The 17,486-nt window shown below is 39.0% G+C and overlaps 1 protein-coding gene across 1 annotated transcript; it reads right to left on the bottom strand.

Annotated features, from left to right (window-relative positions):
- Positions 1–262: 262 nt before the first annotated feature.
- Positions 263–15,757, bottom strand: LOC117807294. The gene is made up of 18 exons (XM_034676522.1): positions 15,530–15,757; positions 15,339–15,361; positions 14,382–14,448; positions 12,432–12,649; positions 12,258–12,338; positions 11,130–11,198; positions 10,837–11,025; positions 10,528–10,686; positions 10,379–10,442; positions 10,205–10,295; positions 9,982–10,123; positions 6,172–6,276; positions 5,935–6,034; positions 5,572–5,806; positions 3,495–3,569; positions 3,302–3,404; positions 2,935–3,050; positions 263–1,173 (listed from the first exon to the last, which is right to left on the bottom strand). Exons 1-18 carry the CDS (start codon positions 15,552–15,554, stop codon positions 1,074–1,076), a joined length of 1,962 nt encoding a protein of 653 aa, XP_034532413.1. The 5' UTR covers positions 15,555–15,757; the 3' UTR covers positions 263–1,073.
- Between the last annotated feature and the right edge of the window lie 1,729 nt (positions 15,758–17,486).

Genomic DNA, 17,486 nt, shown 5'->3' with positions numbered 1-17,486 from the left:
CTGTGATTGGCTGGCGACCTGTCCAGGGTGTACCCTGCCTTCCGCCCGAAGTCAGCTGGGATAGGCTCCAGCCCCCCGTGACCCCTAACGGGATAAGCGGTCAAGATAATGGATGAATGGAAGTGTCCAACATATTCTGCAGAATAACTACTAATACAAAAAGTATTAAAGAATTCATCATCAAAAGTGCATTTACACCCTCACATTTATCTCCCCACCCCAACTCCTATTGGCTAATGTCACAATAAAACATGAGGCGACATACTTAGACTGAATCTTTAATTGTTGAAGAAGAAAAGCTCCATAATAAACAGGTCCATGTGAAAAACAGAAGACACATCCTCTCTTAAGCCACCACAGATTTGGTATGTTCCAACGGACTGCTGTATCATTGATAAGTACTGTTTAAGGCGAGGAACTCGTATTGAGTTTAGTATAGTAAACATTGTAGTAAATACAGATTAATCAGGCCTTTAATGTGAGGATCTTATACCTTATTTTAACATAAACATATAGAAATTATTTTTGTAATTGAGTGAAATTAATTTTTTCATGTAAATCAATTTTTCAAATTTGATCCACAAACCAGAGAGCAGTTCCTTTCATATACAAGGTTGAGCAGTCTAAAATATACCTGAACTCATCAAACTGTATCGCTCTTTTGCTTGGATTGTTCTTTCTTAAGTGGAATATGTAATATATAAAATTATCTTCCTTTCAGCTTACATTATAAAAGCAACAACAAGAACCTTGATCCTTCACTCTCTCTCTCACTACTTGGTAGTAATGAGCTTTAATGACAATCATTTCAGCCTATGTGAAAATCTGAATTTTAGGCTCTTTAAAAAAACATCTCATACATATTTCTTTTTAATCATTGTGAATAACTTCCCCTAATACTGACATCCCTTCTTGAAAAAGAAAACAGAAAAAGTCCCAAAGCATTTGCATCCATCGTCCTCTAAAAACACTTGTAAGGGACAGAAAGCGTTAAAGCCCTGCATGTATCGCGGATTAAAAACCTCTTCAGGGCAGGTGGAAGTGATATGCTTTTATTCTGAAGAAGTTTCGTCTCAGTATTTGTAGTTTCCTTTGTAGTCGCTGGAGACGTGTCTGTACGGACCGTAGAGCGTTCTGCCTCCACTTGCGTTCCTCCCAAAGCCGTACTCATACCTGAACAAAAGATTAAAAAGTGACTCAGTTAGACTCCAAGTATCAGTTCAGATAATCATAATAAACTGGTGACTCAGGATGCTTTCAGATCCTGATTGTTTCGTCAAACACATCCAAGTTTAGTAGAACCAAACCAGCAGAGGGGTATACTACGAAGTGAGTTCAACATATCCCAGATATCTTTGCCCAATTCGGCTTCAGTGAACCTCACAAAGGAGATCACGCTAATCTGTCACACCTGGTTATCAACATGATGAGTCAATCTGGAATTACCCTGAGCGCGTTCACGTAAACAGGGCAGAGAAGGCAACATGTGACCAATCACAGACACGGACAATCAACCTGGAATATAAGCTAGGATTTGGTTGAACGCTAACATTAGCTTTTGTGACAAAGCAGTAGAGTTAGCTAGTTAGAATAGCCTTTGATAGCTTACATTAGCATTATGTAGGATTAACACCTTTACTGTAATGACATGTCACAATACCAAAGGTACTAAGGGCTTTTGAGAGGTTGGATGCTAACGTTTTTTTAACGTTTTTTTAAAATGTGTCAACCACTGTCATTTAGTTGCAGATGAATTGTGAAGTAGTGAAATTATGGCAACTTGGCAAATTCTTTACCACTTAATTATCTGCAACCTGGAACACAGCAGTACGATATACAGTATATGTATTTTTTTTTAAAGTTATATTTTTGGACTTTTAGCCTTTTTTAGGGGGAACAGCTGAAGAGAGACAGGAAACATGAGGAGCAAAGAGTGGGGGAAGACATGCAGGAAATGGTCACGGCCGGGAGTCAAAACCGGCGACCTCTGCGATGAAAACTTATGGCTCGTTTCCACCAAGCGGTCTGGTATGGATCAGTAGAGTTTGGTACGAGTCGGATCGGTAACGCCTGATCCTGTTTGCATTTCCACAGCCAACCGTGCCCTACTTGGTGGACGGCGTGTAAGCCCTGCCTATAGCTGCGTCAGCTCCGTAATAGCGTGACATCATGGCAGCGCGACACAGTGTACCCCGCTAATAAATGCAACAAAGAAGAAAAACGTGAGGAAAGGCTGCACCTCCGCGGTCGACCATGGAACGACATGAAACAAAAAAAGTTATCTTCCCGAAGTCCACCGGAGATTTAAACATGGCGGGGTTATGTGTTGTTCTTTATTACCGCTGTCACACAGGAAGTGACGATTCTTTCGACCAATCAACGGACTGCAGTGTTTCTAGGTTCACCTTCTGGGGTCGGATCAGTATGTCTGGCACCCCAACAGAAGGGTACCAAAAATTGGGACAGTGCGGCTCGGTAATTTGGGGACCTGTCCCGGTTTTATTCAATGGAAACGCTACAAAATGCGTGCCGTACCGAGACGAACCGAACTGAACCGCTTGGTGGAAACGGGGCTTACATGTGGGGCGCTTAGACTGCTAGGCCACCAGCGTCCCAGCAGTACGATAGTTTAACTGTAGTGTACATCCGACTGTGAGCGTGAGGTCAGAAAAGTTAAGCATTAATCAATGTCTCAACAAAGCTCTACCTCCCTTGTTTTTCTTTTGTACTTGGTCGTGTGTTTGCATTGTATCCCCTTTGATTGTGTTTGTTTTGAATGTCACTAATCTGTCTTGTGTTCCTTTTTCCATCAATCAAAAAACACAAAAAAAGAGGAAAATTTAAGCATCTTATTAACTGCACAGCAACATTCACTTTTAATGAGCCAGTCTTTTTCTGTTTTTTTAAATCAGTGTGGGTCATTAATGTACGCACCTCATTTCCTCATCCTGCAGGTCGTCAGCTCGGAGAGCAGATCTGGAAATGCCCATACCTTGAGGAATCCTGTCCGGGTATCTCACTGCAATCTTGGCACCATTAAGATCAAAGCCCTGAAGAGGAGAACAAGGAACAACATGTATATATATTTTATACAGGAATAAGTACAAGTGGGATGATCTGCTTTCATTTCTAAAACAATAAATAGAAGCTCCATGTGAGCATTTAGAGGAGATGATTAGTGAAAGCTATTTTCATAGTCACACAGACCTTAAGGATTAAACTGACTTAATGATCACAGAAAGAGAAATGTTCAATCAAACTGAATCCAGTCTTTTCATCACAGAGTTCAGGGCGACCTTACGTGAAAACGATGGATCGCTTCATCACAATACTCTTGCTTTGTATAGTTCACGAAGGCACATCGCTTGAAGGAGAGAAGCTTCACACTATGGACGACCCCGACCCTGCAGGACAAGAATCACGCTAGTTATCACTTCTTAACGATGACTCTGAATCTGAATAAAAAGTTTTAACTGTGTCTCATGTTCACTCACTTGTTAAACAGGCGGGATATGTCGGACTCAGAGACTGGGTTAAACAGGTTTCCCACCCAGACGGGAAACAGCTCCCTGTTGAAAAGGAAATATTGATTCATTGATTATTCAAAAACACTAAAAAGGAAACAGATGAGGCGGTGAAAACCTGGTTGTCATTTCGTAGATCACATAATTCATGACACAAAGTTTGAACTGCATGAAAGCATCCAATGATTTCCTGCTCTCTTAGAATGAAGTGCCTAATCAGAGGAGATGCAATACCAATAACCGTAAGTATACAGTCTGTGCTTAATTAGGTGTCCAACACAAGGAGTGATTGATCGTCATCCAAAACGCCCAGCAGCTCTTTTCTCTCAGAGCTTTTTTTTTTTTTGCCTTTGGACAAGATAGAATTTTAATTTCTGTTTAGACGACCGGTGAATTAGCTGCTGCAGAACGACAATAAAAAAGCAGCAGTATACGGTATTAAAGCATTTCAGCACCGTGGGCTGTGTCAAAGCAAAATAAGAATTTCTTCTATCTACAATCAAAACACTCAGCTGTTAGCTTTGTGAAAGAGTCGTACACTTCTTTATCTCCTGCTGCTTTTCACACTGTAGCAGAAGGTCTGCAGAAATAGACTAGCTGCCATTAGCATGGTAGAGATTAGGGATCTCAATTTAAGCTTGTTCTGTGATTGGTCTTTGGATATGTTGACGATTAATGATCGATTTAACATTAAAAAAAAAGTATGTTTTCCATGCCATAAACAATGCCAAATGCGTTTTCCCCTCTAAATCAAATTTTCCTTCACGACACAATGTATATAACTGACAGTATTGAGTAGCTACGGATCATATTGAGGCGTACAAAATGTTAATCTCGCTGAATATCAACATGTGGAGCAGGCTCATAATCTCTGCAGGTGCGTTGATACAAAGTGAAGGATCAGGCTACAACATGTGGAATTACTGCAACAAGGGAACTTTACAGAAACATATTTCAGACTCAAGGTGTCAAAATTTTTGTCTACTCGTTCTTGCTGAGAAAAATGAGCATGTGAACGTGGTCAGGTGTCAGTCGGGAGCGCAACCGGTTCATAATCTGACAGAGAGCTGACAGAGATATTGAGACTTTTAAACGTAAACTAAAAACCGATTTATTCAGTCTGGCTTTTAAGTAGGCTTTAACAATTTTATTACTTACCTTTTACCGTAATATTGATTTAAATGTTGCTTTATTATTTTAGTAATTTTAACTGTTATCTTATTCTATTTTTATTAATTAATTTATTTCTTAAACTGTAACTTTTTATTCTTGACAATCTAATATGATTTTTAATGATTTTTTTAATTTCATTTAAATGTCTTTTAATGTTCAACTGATTTTTAACTGTATTGATCATTTTATGTAAAGCACTTTGAATTGCCTTGTTGCTGAAATGCGCTTTATAAATAAATTTGCCCTGTCTTTCCTATTCATTAATTCTCTCTCTTATCCTTACCCTTTTTAAATCTATTTATTTTAACTATTTGTATTCTTAATTTTGATGCTTTGACTTATTTTAATTACACAGTTTGTTGGTGTGCATTGGTCTCTTTTATTTTATGTTATTTTAATTTTTATTATACATTTTTTAATTAATATTATTATCATTATTTTCCCCTAATATATATCTTGCCATTGTTTTATTTCTGCTTCTTTCTTGTTTTTCAATCGCTGTAAAGCACTTTGGGTTGCATTTGATTTGGTGCTATATAAATAAAGATTGATTGATTGAAAATCAGTCTGGCTGCATAGAATAAAAGCGTTCGCGCACAGCCGGGAAAAAAAAAAACGTGTTCCAGTGCGTTCTTAACAATCAATTAATTGATACTCGCTTAATTGTTAACATCCCTAGTAGAGATGGACTCTTAGAAACTGAAGCCACATCTCATCACATGTTCAATGTGCGCTCTTCTTTTTACTTTGTCATGCAGCCTTTCAATTCCCTAAGAGTTTGAAAGAGCCTCTGTGCCAACAGGAGTCACAGCTATGCTACAAACTGTTGCATTCAACATAGTGAAGATATTGAAGTCCAAAGAGAGTCACTCACTGTGGTTGGTTTTGGTCTTTAATGTTGGTCCTTGCAGCCTGATTAAGAACTGGATTTGGTCGACTCTGGACAAATGACATATTCTGGACTGGTATGTCTTTAAGTGGGGTTTTTGGTACAATCTGGGACTGAAGGGGAAGAGGAGGAGGTGCAGGGTTTGTGGCTGAAAGTACTGGGGAGACTCCGCTGACGTTCACTACTCGAGCTGGTGGGAGGGCGCCATTCTGAATGGGTCCTAAAGAGGAGACAAAGGTTTTACCAGGGAGTGTGGGAATGTACTGGAGAAAGGTCAGATAGAACAGAACAAGGAGGCATGAGTTTAACTTTTAAAAACATACCCATTGACATTTAATTAACACTCACCTGGTGCTTTGTTTAATTTGGACAGAACCTCTAGTGCTTTTTCTACCGTCCCGTGAATAATTAAAGCATTTGAGCTCTGCTCCCGAGTGAAACCGTACCCCTGAAACAAAGCACACATGATCATCAGTTAGCCTGAAATACTCTGCAAGAAATCCCTCAAACTTCTTGAGTAATTTCTAACTTTATTGTATGAATTCAAAAGAAAGAGAGAGAGCAGCATTTTTGTTGACTACGCACCATCAGTTGTGTCATCTGCACCCGCATTAGCTCCTGAGCAGCTTCAGCATACGAGCCGTCCAGTTTCAGAACCTCCCTGAAAGCCTGAGACGCCTCGTTGTACCTCTGCAGGAAGAAGAAAAAAACAAAAACATTGAACCTTCCATGAGCTGCTGCCTCAGTCGGCACTAGATCAAAGTTGAGGCTCGATGACCGTCATGCTGCTAGATTAATCAGCCCTGTTATGAATGTTTACAGTAACAGCTAGCCAAAACAAGTCTGAGTAAATAACAGGAGCTGGAGCAGCTCAATGACACTTGAAATTGAATCAATCTGATGCAACAAGGACAGAGTGATCACAAAGACACGCTGACATGAACCACAGTGTCACCGTGTTCGAAATGACTCTTTGAAGTTAGTCACGAAACACTGAGAGTTCATGTTGAAGAATGCAGTTCACACTTTTCCATTTCATCAACATGCAAATAAAACAAGCGTGGTTACATCAGGTTGTTAAATAAAATCTGTCACATTGTATTGTAGTTTCAGTCACCCAATCCCCTCATCCAACCCAGAGCCCAAGTTCTGAACCCTCACAGACTTTAACGGTGTGAGGTGTGCAGAATGTGAGAGCGTGAGTCTGTGAGGGAGCATGAATTTTTTGTCTTACAGTACAGGATTACAAAAAGTCTTAAGGACATGTAAATCCTGAGAATATTTAACTGGATATCATAAAAACTCCACAAATGTGGAATAAATGACAATAAAAAAGGGACAGAACTACACATAGAAACTTAAAAGTGTACTTATTTCATGCTTGGTTTTGTAGCTTTATTTAAAAAGTGCAGTGTGTAAAAATAAGCAGCATTTAGCAGAATAGATTTGGTGGAAATTTTAAAATGAGTGTATAAAAACATATAAATAACTATTATATTTTATTTTTAAGTTATAATAGTTATTTATATGTTTTGGGGAATTTTTGCCTTTATTCAATAAGACGGCTGAAGAGACAAGAAATGTGGGGAGTAGAGAGAGGGGGGGACCATAGACTGTATAAAATATGGACGTAGTATCCGTGACGTCACCCATCTGTTCCTGAGCGCTGTTTTGAAGCCAATCGACGGCGGCAGCCATATTGGAAATGCTGAACTCAACCAGGCATAGTGTGACATAAAGGGGCGGAGTTTGAGCCTAGTAGCCAACAGCTATGTGTTCCCATCAGGGAGTCAAGTCAGTCATGTCCTTATTTGGGCAAAAACTTGTAATCTTAATATCTTCTGAGCCGGCTCGTTAGAAAAAAATTCACCCCCGTACAGCATGTGCCGATAGAGAAAGTAGCCAAGTAGAGCCAAGCTGTTCTTTGAACCAGGCTGTAAACATGTTTATTAATGCTGCTGTGGAATCTTGCTTAATTTCCTTATTATGCTCATGTATTTTTCTTGTTATATTCATGTATTCTCTCTTAATAGTTATATTCATATATTTTCTTTTTTATATGACTTATCAAGTAACAAGCTAATAGTAGGGTATAAGGCCAGCAATCTGTGCAGTTCCTAGAAAACATGTTTGACCGAGGTCAGACCTATCCGCCTCTGTATCACAAGGTCAGTCAGCCAGGATGTGGTAGTTGATCTTTGCGGGGTTGCTTTGCAAACACAGGAAATGTCAGCTCATGCTTTTAACTGCAGTTGTACGAAAGCTTAGGGGATTTCTGGCTACCAATGCCACGCGCTTTATGCTAAATGAATAACCACATGTGCTGATGTGTGCACATTTAGAGTCTTCTATACGTTGTGGCTTATAGGTCATTAGACTGATGTCTGTCTCTCTTGTTTCTGTGTGCTATTGCTCTAATCAACCCCTTTTACCCTTAACTGCAAACCACACACTTCCCTCCTCCCCAGTGCACGAAGAGATGTATAAATAACTGAATGTTTCTCTAATCAGACAGAGAACTTCGGATGCTCCTTGAGTACGCTGTAACTTCTCTCTCATGCTGCATGAATAAACTTTGTCACTTAGTTCGAAGCCTCATTTCTGGTTACTGCTCCTGCTGGACGATCTCCTCACGCCGGGCCACGCCACCACACTGCAAAGATCGTCTTTTTTGAATGGGTGTGTATGTGGTTTCTGGTGTTTCTGCAGCCAGCCTCAAGCGGATTCTCAATTAATTGCCTTGTTTATAACACTTCAGCATGGGCTTCATAGTTTGAGACTGGAGATTGCTGCTTGGGGAGGACATTCATCAAATGATCAAGGCTGGAATCGGACCTGTGACCTCTGCGACGAGGGCTATGGCCTCTGTACAAGGGGTGCGCGCTTAGACGCTAGGCCGACGACACCCAAGTTTATTCTTTTAAAATTAGAATAAGTATGCATGTTTACGTAAGGAGCAGGTCTCCTAATGGAGGCTGCCATTATGAATCACCATCATGCTTCTACAGCAGTTCAGAACGGACATGCAGTATGTATTTGTTTGAAATTGTTATCGTAAAGAAATGTAGTTTCAGTTCATGCCGCAGAGTAGACGGTTAAATGGCTTATGACATTTAATAAAGTCTTTTTGTCTGACGGCAACACAACACATCGTCTGATAACTAATTGCCATTTTCAGGAGAGCTTCTGTTCCACCAAGGCTACCATCGCTTAGGTGATGTGAGGGGTTAGGAACAGAGGGGTTCATTCTAGAATCTGACCGCTAGATGTCGCTAATATTCCCATTTCTACATACTGCACCTTTAACACTGCTTTAATATACAAACATGTGTTTACATGTTGTCAAGGGCTTGATGTTCACATCCTTCACATAATCAAGTTTGTACTGATCTCAGGATTAGTCCCACAGTGAAGGCAGCAGAAGTGAGTACTCATAGAAAGGGTATTAATGCTTAAAATACAAATCAGCTGTTAGCTAAAATTTTGTTTTTTTTGTGTTACTTCTTTGGAATTTTATTTTTTTGGATGTGTTCACATTGTAGCAAAGAGACCCTTTTTAGTTCCCTCTAAAAAAAACATCACTGGAACATGCCTTAAAAACTGCACGCCACTGATCTGTCTCATATGTGGCGCAACACTTCCACAAAACCAACATTTTCTTTGATGTGTTTTCGTGGTTGAACATCAGTTTCTCCAACAGGCGTCTTCCTCTGCCCAATAAAAACCCTCTTCTCTGAATCAGCAAGTAGGTACAGTACCTCACGTGTATCATCTTTATATAATGAGAGTTAAACATTGGTCCTACACTAAACACGTCACACTTATCTGTAAGGCGGTTTTAAAGCCTATAAGGGGACAGTTTGGGATCTGATAATTCAGACACTTAAGGTAGTGTCTATTATCTTCTTTCACTGACATGTGATACACATGAAACTACTTTTGGTTCACAGAATGATGACACATTTAAAGTTAGGATTAGGGCTCCAACGCCAACCAAAGCAGACTTTAACAGCTACTTTCAACATAACTAAAGCCTGGTTAAGATGCTCAAAGGTACCCTGTGTGTCTGTATTACATGCTGTGGACTGACAAAGTATTAAACTAACTGGGATTGAAATGGGTTTCATGTTATCAGTGTTACACTGCCTTGGTTGCACAAATATTTGCGTATGAAGGAACATGGTGTTAGGATCAGGCACTCTGATGTAACCAGAGCGTGCCTCATACTTCTGTAGCAGAGTGAAACTGTGCTTCTATCGTATTTGGTTGGCGATGAATATCAGTTTCTGTTCCCTGCTAAAAAGCCCACACCTGTTTTATAACTACATGATATCAGAAAAGCTCCCGTGGCGGGGCATGGTGGGTGGTTCAGATGTAATTCGAGAGACTACTGACCTTTAGACCTGCCAGAGCTCTGCCCTTCCTAAACAGACCTTTAACCCAGCCTGGACGCATGCTGAGAGACAACTCTGCATCAGCCAGCGCCTTCTCATACTCCTGCATCTTCTCGAAACAGAAGGAACGATTGCCAAACAGCCTGGGAGAGAGAGAAAACAGATTAAATATTGCATAGAATCACATGGTTTGATAATCAGTGAATCATAAAGCTGGTCCTCACTTAAACTCTGTCGGGTTGAATTTAATCGCATCGGTGAAATACTTCACGGCTGTTTTAAAGTCTCCACTGCTAGCAGACCTATTCCCTGCATCTGTAGGACAAAAAAAAACATGACAGGTATTTATCCACGAACAATCAGTGTCCAAACATGCACAAGAGGTGGTAAACACTTACTTGCAAGCTCGGTACTTCTTCTAACATTATCTTCAACAGTAAGGCTGCTAGCAGTGACAGGGTCCTGTTTGAAAAGAGAAAGGTGATGAGGGTGTCACTTTATTACGGTCAATCAGGAGTAAGTGGATTCTAATAGTCATCAGACGGACCTTCTTTTCGGTCACTGCTTTGTCACACGCTTTGTCCGGGCTGGTTTTAGCTTCTTCTTTAACCGGGCTTCTCTTCTTCTCAGGTTTGGGCTTCTGCTCCAGTTTACGTCTGGCTATATCGGCAGCTTTGCTCACAAATGTACTCGTCATATCCAGCTCCTAAAGACAGAAACACACATCCTTTCAGCGCACTCAAGGCTAACAAATAGAACAGAGGAGTAAAGAGAAAGCAAATCAACATTTCACTTTCAAATGAGCGCTCAAGTTTTGTGCTTCAAGACTAAGACATCACAAGGGAAGACTTAGTACCTCAAAGTCACCAGAGTCATCCTCAGTGCCCCCTTCTTCCTCACAGGAGTCATCCTCGTCACTACAGTCACTGCTGTCTGTATCTTTGCCACACGCCCATTGTTTGTAAATGGCCAAATCTTTGTTTTTAAACACGTTGTTATCTGCTTTACCCTTCTCTGTTTTACATTCCTTGGTATGATCTTCTCCCTATCAACGAGAGGACACAAAAGAGAAGAGTGCAAGTTGATTCACTCATGTTGAAGGCTGTTCAGTTAGAAACTTTGAGGTATTTGCACACAACAGATTTTTACATCTTCATTTTTTCCAGAGGTCTGTTTTTCCTTCTCCAGCTCATCGAGGCGTTTTTTCTCCTTCTGTCTCTGTCGGGTAGAAACACAAACAAGGACGTTTAATCATGATTTGTCACCGGGTCATTGACATGACGTGCATATTTTTGTGTCCGAATCCATTATTTTCTTTTGAAATAATTAGTTATTTTTAAGACATACATCAATTGATTATATAAAATCTGCTTATTTTAAATACAATTTCAGTTCATTCAAATATTGAGATTTATTTATTTTTAAGTATCTCAAACCCTGAAAATATCAGATGGCGCGACCGTCCGAGCAAGCGAACTGACATAAAACACTATAAAAAATTTATTTTAAGAATAATAAATTCAAATGAAAACACCATGGCATGATTTTACATATACGAGCTTTGAAATAAACAACATTTCATAAATATCAGTAGTTTAAGGGCACCTAAGGTTATTTAAAAACTTTTGTCTGGCAATTTGCATGTTCTCAAATGTCAGGGTGGCACCACCGTACTCATGGACCTTTTATTTTGAAAGTAAGTAGTTATAATGGACTTCAATATATGAAATCATTCAGAGGACCCTACTAATTGTCATGGCTGAGTTAAAAGGTTTGTAGATGTCTCTTAAATAATAATAGAATAGCTTTTATCAACTTGTAGGTGGATGGTAACACTTTCCATGTCAGGTGGTACAACCAACCTAAAACTGTAAAAAATATATTTTAAACCTGGCCAATAGAATGCAAAAATCCTACATAGTCCTAAATAGAAATGTGTAAAGCACTGTAACCACTCTAAGGGATACTTACTAAAAGTTTCAGTTAGAATAAATGATAGGAAAGTACATATATCTTGACAAATATCTGGTTGCGCCACCTGACATTTTTCGGGTGTTCAAGTTAAGAAAAGGGTGTAAAAAAAAAATATTGAAACACTTAAAAAATCTGTTTAACATACAAGCCTTGTTAGAACACATTATTCAAGACACATAAACATGCATTGTGACCATTCTGGAAATACTTAAAAAAAAAGTTTTTGAGGCTTATTTGTCAGCGACCCCACCACACACACACACACGCACACACAAAAACGTCTCATGCAACTGCAGAACGTACCTGCTTTTTCAGCCGCTTCCTCTCCGCCTTTCCTTTGTATTTTTTGGTTTCTTGTAATACTCCGCCCCTTTTTTCGGAATCCTACAAGATACAAGAGCAAAACATGTCAGATTGTAAACCATGACTCAGATTGTAAACCATGTGACGGGACACATGCAGCATAAGTGAACTCACCGTCTCCTTGGCCTGCTTGTTTTCCGATGCTGTGACGTGAAGGCTTGCGAATGCATTGAGGTTAGTTACTGGAACAGAGTTGGCTGGCCTTGTGTAGTTCCCTAGAAATCTACCATCACTGGTCCAGTTGGACGCCTTTAGGTACTCAGTTGGCTCAATTGGTAACTTTGAACAGTCGCGTATTTGGTAAATCTCCTCATTTGCCCCATCTAGCTCAGCTGCGTTGTCGAAGAAGAAGAGAGGGATTGCTTAGAGGTTTGGCAAACGTGCAAGAATCCATCAATACTTATTATCTGAATGCCTACATCAGTCCCTCCAGGTAGTAACATGAAATGTTTTTGGGTAATTACTGTGACTTTTCTGCAGAATTGACCAATCACCCTACTTTCCTTGTGTGCGGTCCTTCAAGTTACCAAAAACTCACTTCTTTGCTAAAGCCTTGAGGGGGACTTGAAACAGAATATTTCTTCTCATGATTATTCATCCATGTTCCCCTGTTGACGACTGTAAGCTATCCACTTAGCCTCTTTCTGACAGCTTGTATTGACTATTGACCAATCACAAGTTGTGTTCCTAAATCAATTTGACACTGCTAAAAACAGGACCAGAGAGTCTGCAGGTCAACAGTGCCAAATTGGTTAGCTGAGTGTGGCTACCATTAGAAGAGCTAGCACCACCAGCCTTCAGGTTAACGTCCACATGCCTGTGCTGGTGACACATTGCTATGGTAGACAAGACACAGCCAACATACAACTATACCTCAATTGCTCCTCTCAAAGTGCTGCCAAAAATACCAATATGTTTAACTGGCTGGTAATTCTTACGCCAACAAGTGAGGGCAGCACATTTCATCATTAAGTCAACTAAATGCCCATATCTCTACTATTTACCTATCCAAGGTTCATCCTTGGATAGTTTGGCTGTGACAAATAGCAACAGCTGGATTGTGATAACATGTAGAGTCTTCTTTGTGCACATGAACAGCTGGGAGATAAACATTATGAGAGAGAAAGGAGCAATTCATGCTATGTGCTTAAGTCTCACTTTTATACTTTTTTTCTTTTTGGCATCTTGAAACTAGGGTTGCAAAGGAGTGGAAAGTTTCCAGTACATTTCCATTGGAAGTTAAGCTGGGGAATTTTGGGAATATTCGGAATTGGAATTTATGGGAATTAACTGTGAATTGAGGGTAATTTAACGGAAAGGAATCATATCCAAGCATAAATATTTGCTTGGTTATAAGCAGACATCCATCCAAAATAATACAATTAAAACAGATTAATTTGTAAGTAGAACTTTATCAAGTGTTAAATATTTTAATGAACATTCAATTATTTCATTGAAGAACAAAAACATGAATGTTGAGTTAAAAATTACTCATCCCTCGACCCAAAAAAATAAAAAATGAACAAAAATGCAATCCCAACAAAGTCCCATTGAAATTGTTAAATGAAAAGAGCATGTAGGGGGCGTGGTCTCAATAGCCATGAGTAAGCAGTGTGCTATGTGCATGTGATTGAGGACTAGCATAGATATTCAACTGTACTTACATGTAATCTGGTTGTTTTAGTCAGGATCATGCTAAAATATATTTTCCCCAACTATATTTAAGTTCCCTATTAACAGCCAACCTTCAATTTAGTAAATTCCTGGTTTATTCCTGTTTATTCCCATAAATTCCCATGGAGAGTTTCCAACTTCGAAAATTCCCGGAATTTTGCAACCCTACTTGAAACAAATGAAGTGACGACAGTACACAGGGAACTCCCTCTGCTAAAACATCCCTCTATTGTAGTTTTGTTCAGTAGAACACCATGAAATTAGGTAGTTTGGCCCAAAAAAGGCATAGGAAATCCTGGAGGGACTGCTGAATCAGTGTTTGAAGCTTCTATGTTGAAACCGAAACAGACTTTGAGCATGCAGTAAATGTGCAGCAAGGTGTTCACTTACCTTGAAGACCAAGTCTTAATATTCGTTGAAAACCTGGGTTTCCATCAAACATACCCAAAACCCTTGACTAGACAGGAGAAAAGAAAAGTAAATGACAGTTCCACTAGTGCCTTAAATTCATATTATTTTTCATATTTTACATAAAAGTTGAGTTGTGATAAGTTGACAGTCTCATTGGGGGAAGCAACTTTTAAAGTGGTACAAAGTTTGGGTTGCAGCAACACAATATCAACTTTAAAGTTAATTCTTAAAATGGCGAGCAATCTGACTCAAATTCTACTTTTTTTTTGATGATTTCAGTAAGACTTAGGTGGAATTGTTTGAATTATTGTTTGTGTTTTAACAGCATGCATGCCACAACCTCTCGGGAGAATGTGCAGGTGGGAGCTGTGTGAGGTTTCCAGTAACAGAAAAGATGTCACCTTCTATAAAGAAAAAACATGTGACACCAGCATTGATCTGGTGAAATATCCAGTATGTTTTGTCCTGTTCTATTTGTGAAACTTTGTATGCTGCTGTCTTCGCCAGGACTCCCTTGAAAAAGAGACTTTGTATCTCAATGGGACTATTCCTGGTAAAATTAAAAATAAAAAAATTTAAAAAATGACATGCTAATACCTCAAAATAACTTCTAAAGCAATTATAGCTTACAACTCGTCTCTAATGCTGCCATGCTAGCTAACAAACATTGTTAGACGTGTGAAAACAACGTTTGGCACAAAGTTTAACACTGATATTTACTGAACACACGACCAATGATTTCACATTACAGGGTTAACAGAAAATGGGTTCATCTGTTGAAGTGTCTCCAACATATGAAAGTATTGTTAGATATATATACACAATAGAGTTAATACTCCATGGAGGACATTACAGCAAAACATCCTAGTTAGCCACATGTGGGCTCAAACCTCATGTCGTCGACGTGAGGAAGAGGAGTTCAAATGTTGTACTTACGAAAACGTGATGGTCTGGGAACTCTGTAAAAGACACAAACATTGAGTCACATTATGCTGTATACTAGTGACAAACCCCTATGAGGCAGTGGTTAGCTGAACAATTCAAGTAACTAAGTGGGAGCAAGCTTAGCTGGTTAGCTAAATTAGCCTTAAACTTTGTATAAGGGTAAAAACAAGCAGGTAGCCTACCTCTCTCATCGTCATCCTTATCCATGTTTAGTAATAGCTACCCTCCCAACAAAGCATACACTCGTACATTAAACGAGTTAAACATACAAGCGAGCATTGACTTCTGGCTTATATCGACGGCCTATGACTTCCTCATGTTGTGTTGCGCGCTCACAGCTGGTTTCAGGATCGCGGGAACAGGGACCTTTGGTGATACGCATGCGCACTGTAACCTGTAACCAGTAGAGGAGCTACTCTCAGGAGGTCCTCTGCTATGGAAAGCCGTTTGAGCATTTATTCCATATCCTTGATATCAAGCGTCAGTTCCCTGCACTAGTGAGGTCTTTTACAGCACTAGTTAACTAGTTGAATGTTGAAACTCTTACTAGTTAACTAGTTGACAGCAAAAACTCCTACATGTTGACTAGTAAAGGCCAAAATCTTTACTAGTGTTACTAGTTAGAGGGATTTTAACATTACTAGTTAACTAGTAAGCCCACAAAAAGTTTACTAGTTTACTAGTAACGACAAAAATGTCCACTAGTAACACTAGGTAAAGTATTTTTTGCAGTACTAGTTTACATGTAAGGCTCAAAATTGTACCTAGTAAACTAGTCAGCAAAAATGTGTCAACTAGTAACACTAGGGATGGAACAAGGAACCCTACTAGTTAATTTATGAGGTCTCAAATGTTCACTAGTCAACTAGCAAAAGCCAAAATATCCACTTGCTGCACTAGTGACGTTTTATAAATCTTGCTAGTGAACTTGTTGGCTTAAATGCATTCACTAGTAAAGCTATTGGGGAAAAAAGGCTCACTAGTCACACTAGTTGTACAAATTGGTAATGAAGAGGCGGGAAATATTTTTTCATTATGGCATTCTATTTTGCCATACTAGTGAGCTAGTGAATACATTTGAGCCCAACTAGTTAACTAGTAGTGTTCTAAAGACCTTAACTAGTATTCCTAGTGGACATTTGGTCCTTACTAGTTGACATGTTAAGTGTAACATGCTGGACTAGTGTCACTAGTGGATGGCATTCAAATGAAGCAGGCGGGACAATGATTGTGATTGGTCAATGTCTGCTCTGTGTTCTTAAAAGTCTTAAAGGGCCTGTTTAGAATTGTAACTTGAGTTAAGGCAGCAGTTTGAGGGGTTGCCTTTTTCTTTTTTGTACTATCATGAATTGCAATTCACTGATTATGCTTTAACAGAATACATTTTTGACTCATGTACACATAAAAAACCATGAGACATTTAAAATTACATTTTCATGTGTGATGCACAGGAATGTGTGTTCACATTATGTAATTGATGTTGTGTTATTTTTGCTTATGTATAGAGTGGTAAGATGGTGAGATCCGGGGCTTGTAACGTGTGTAAAAACATTTGTATGAACACAAAAGTTTTCTTGTAAGTTTCTAAAAAATTTCCTTTTTGTTTAACTAATAGCACAGATAATCCTAGAGACAGGTTTTAAGGACAATAGTTGAATGCAGCTTTACATGGATTTAAAAAAAATAAGGTTTTGCATTTCCCTTTGTCTTTGTTGCCTCATTTTCTGTTCAGATGAGAATGCTTTTATTTTGAAAGCACACAGGAAACATCTGTGTTACTAGTACTACTAGTAGAATTTTTGCACTTTGATATCCCTGATATCTGTGATATCAAAGTGCAAACATCTACTAGTACTACTAGTAACACAGATGTTTCCTGTGTGCTTTCAAAATAAAAGCATTCTCATCTGAACAGAGAATGAGGCAACACAGACAAAGGGCAATGACAACCCTTTTGATTTTTCATCTAATTCAAGGTTGCACTCAACTATTATTATTATTATTATTATTATTATTATTATTGTTATTAATAATAATATAATAATAAGAAGATACATATGATCTACATAGATTAATATATGGCTGTTCAAAAGCCAACGGAAAGAAATCAGAAATAAAGTACAGGCTTTTATATACTGA

The sequence above is a fragment of the Notolabrus celidotus genome, chromosome 23, assembly GCF_009762535.1.
Source record: "Notolabrus celidotus isolate fNotCel1 chromosome 23, fNotCel1.pri, whole genome shotgun sequence".
Classification (NCBI taxonomy): Eukaryota; Metazoa; Chordata; class Actinopteri; order Labriformes; family Labridae; genus Notolabrus; species Notolabrus celidotus.
Note: the sequence above shows the minus strand (reverse complement) of the source record. Positions and strands in the feature narration are given on the sequence as shown.

Excerpts from the sequence above, each read along its gene's own strand:
- LOC117807294 (XM_034676522.1), bottom strand. The coding sequence starts at position 15,554 with ATGGATAAGGATGACGATGAGAGAG. Across the intron at positions 11,026-11,129 it reads CCTCTGGAAAAAATGAAGAT|GGAGAAGATCATACCAAGGA; the intron begins GTAAAAATCTGT and ends TCTCGTTGATAG. Across the intron at positions 6,035-6,171 it reads TGCAGATGACACAACTGATG|GGGTACGGTTTCACTCGGGA; the intron begins GTGCGTAGTCAA and ends GCTTTGTTTCAG.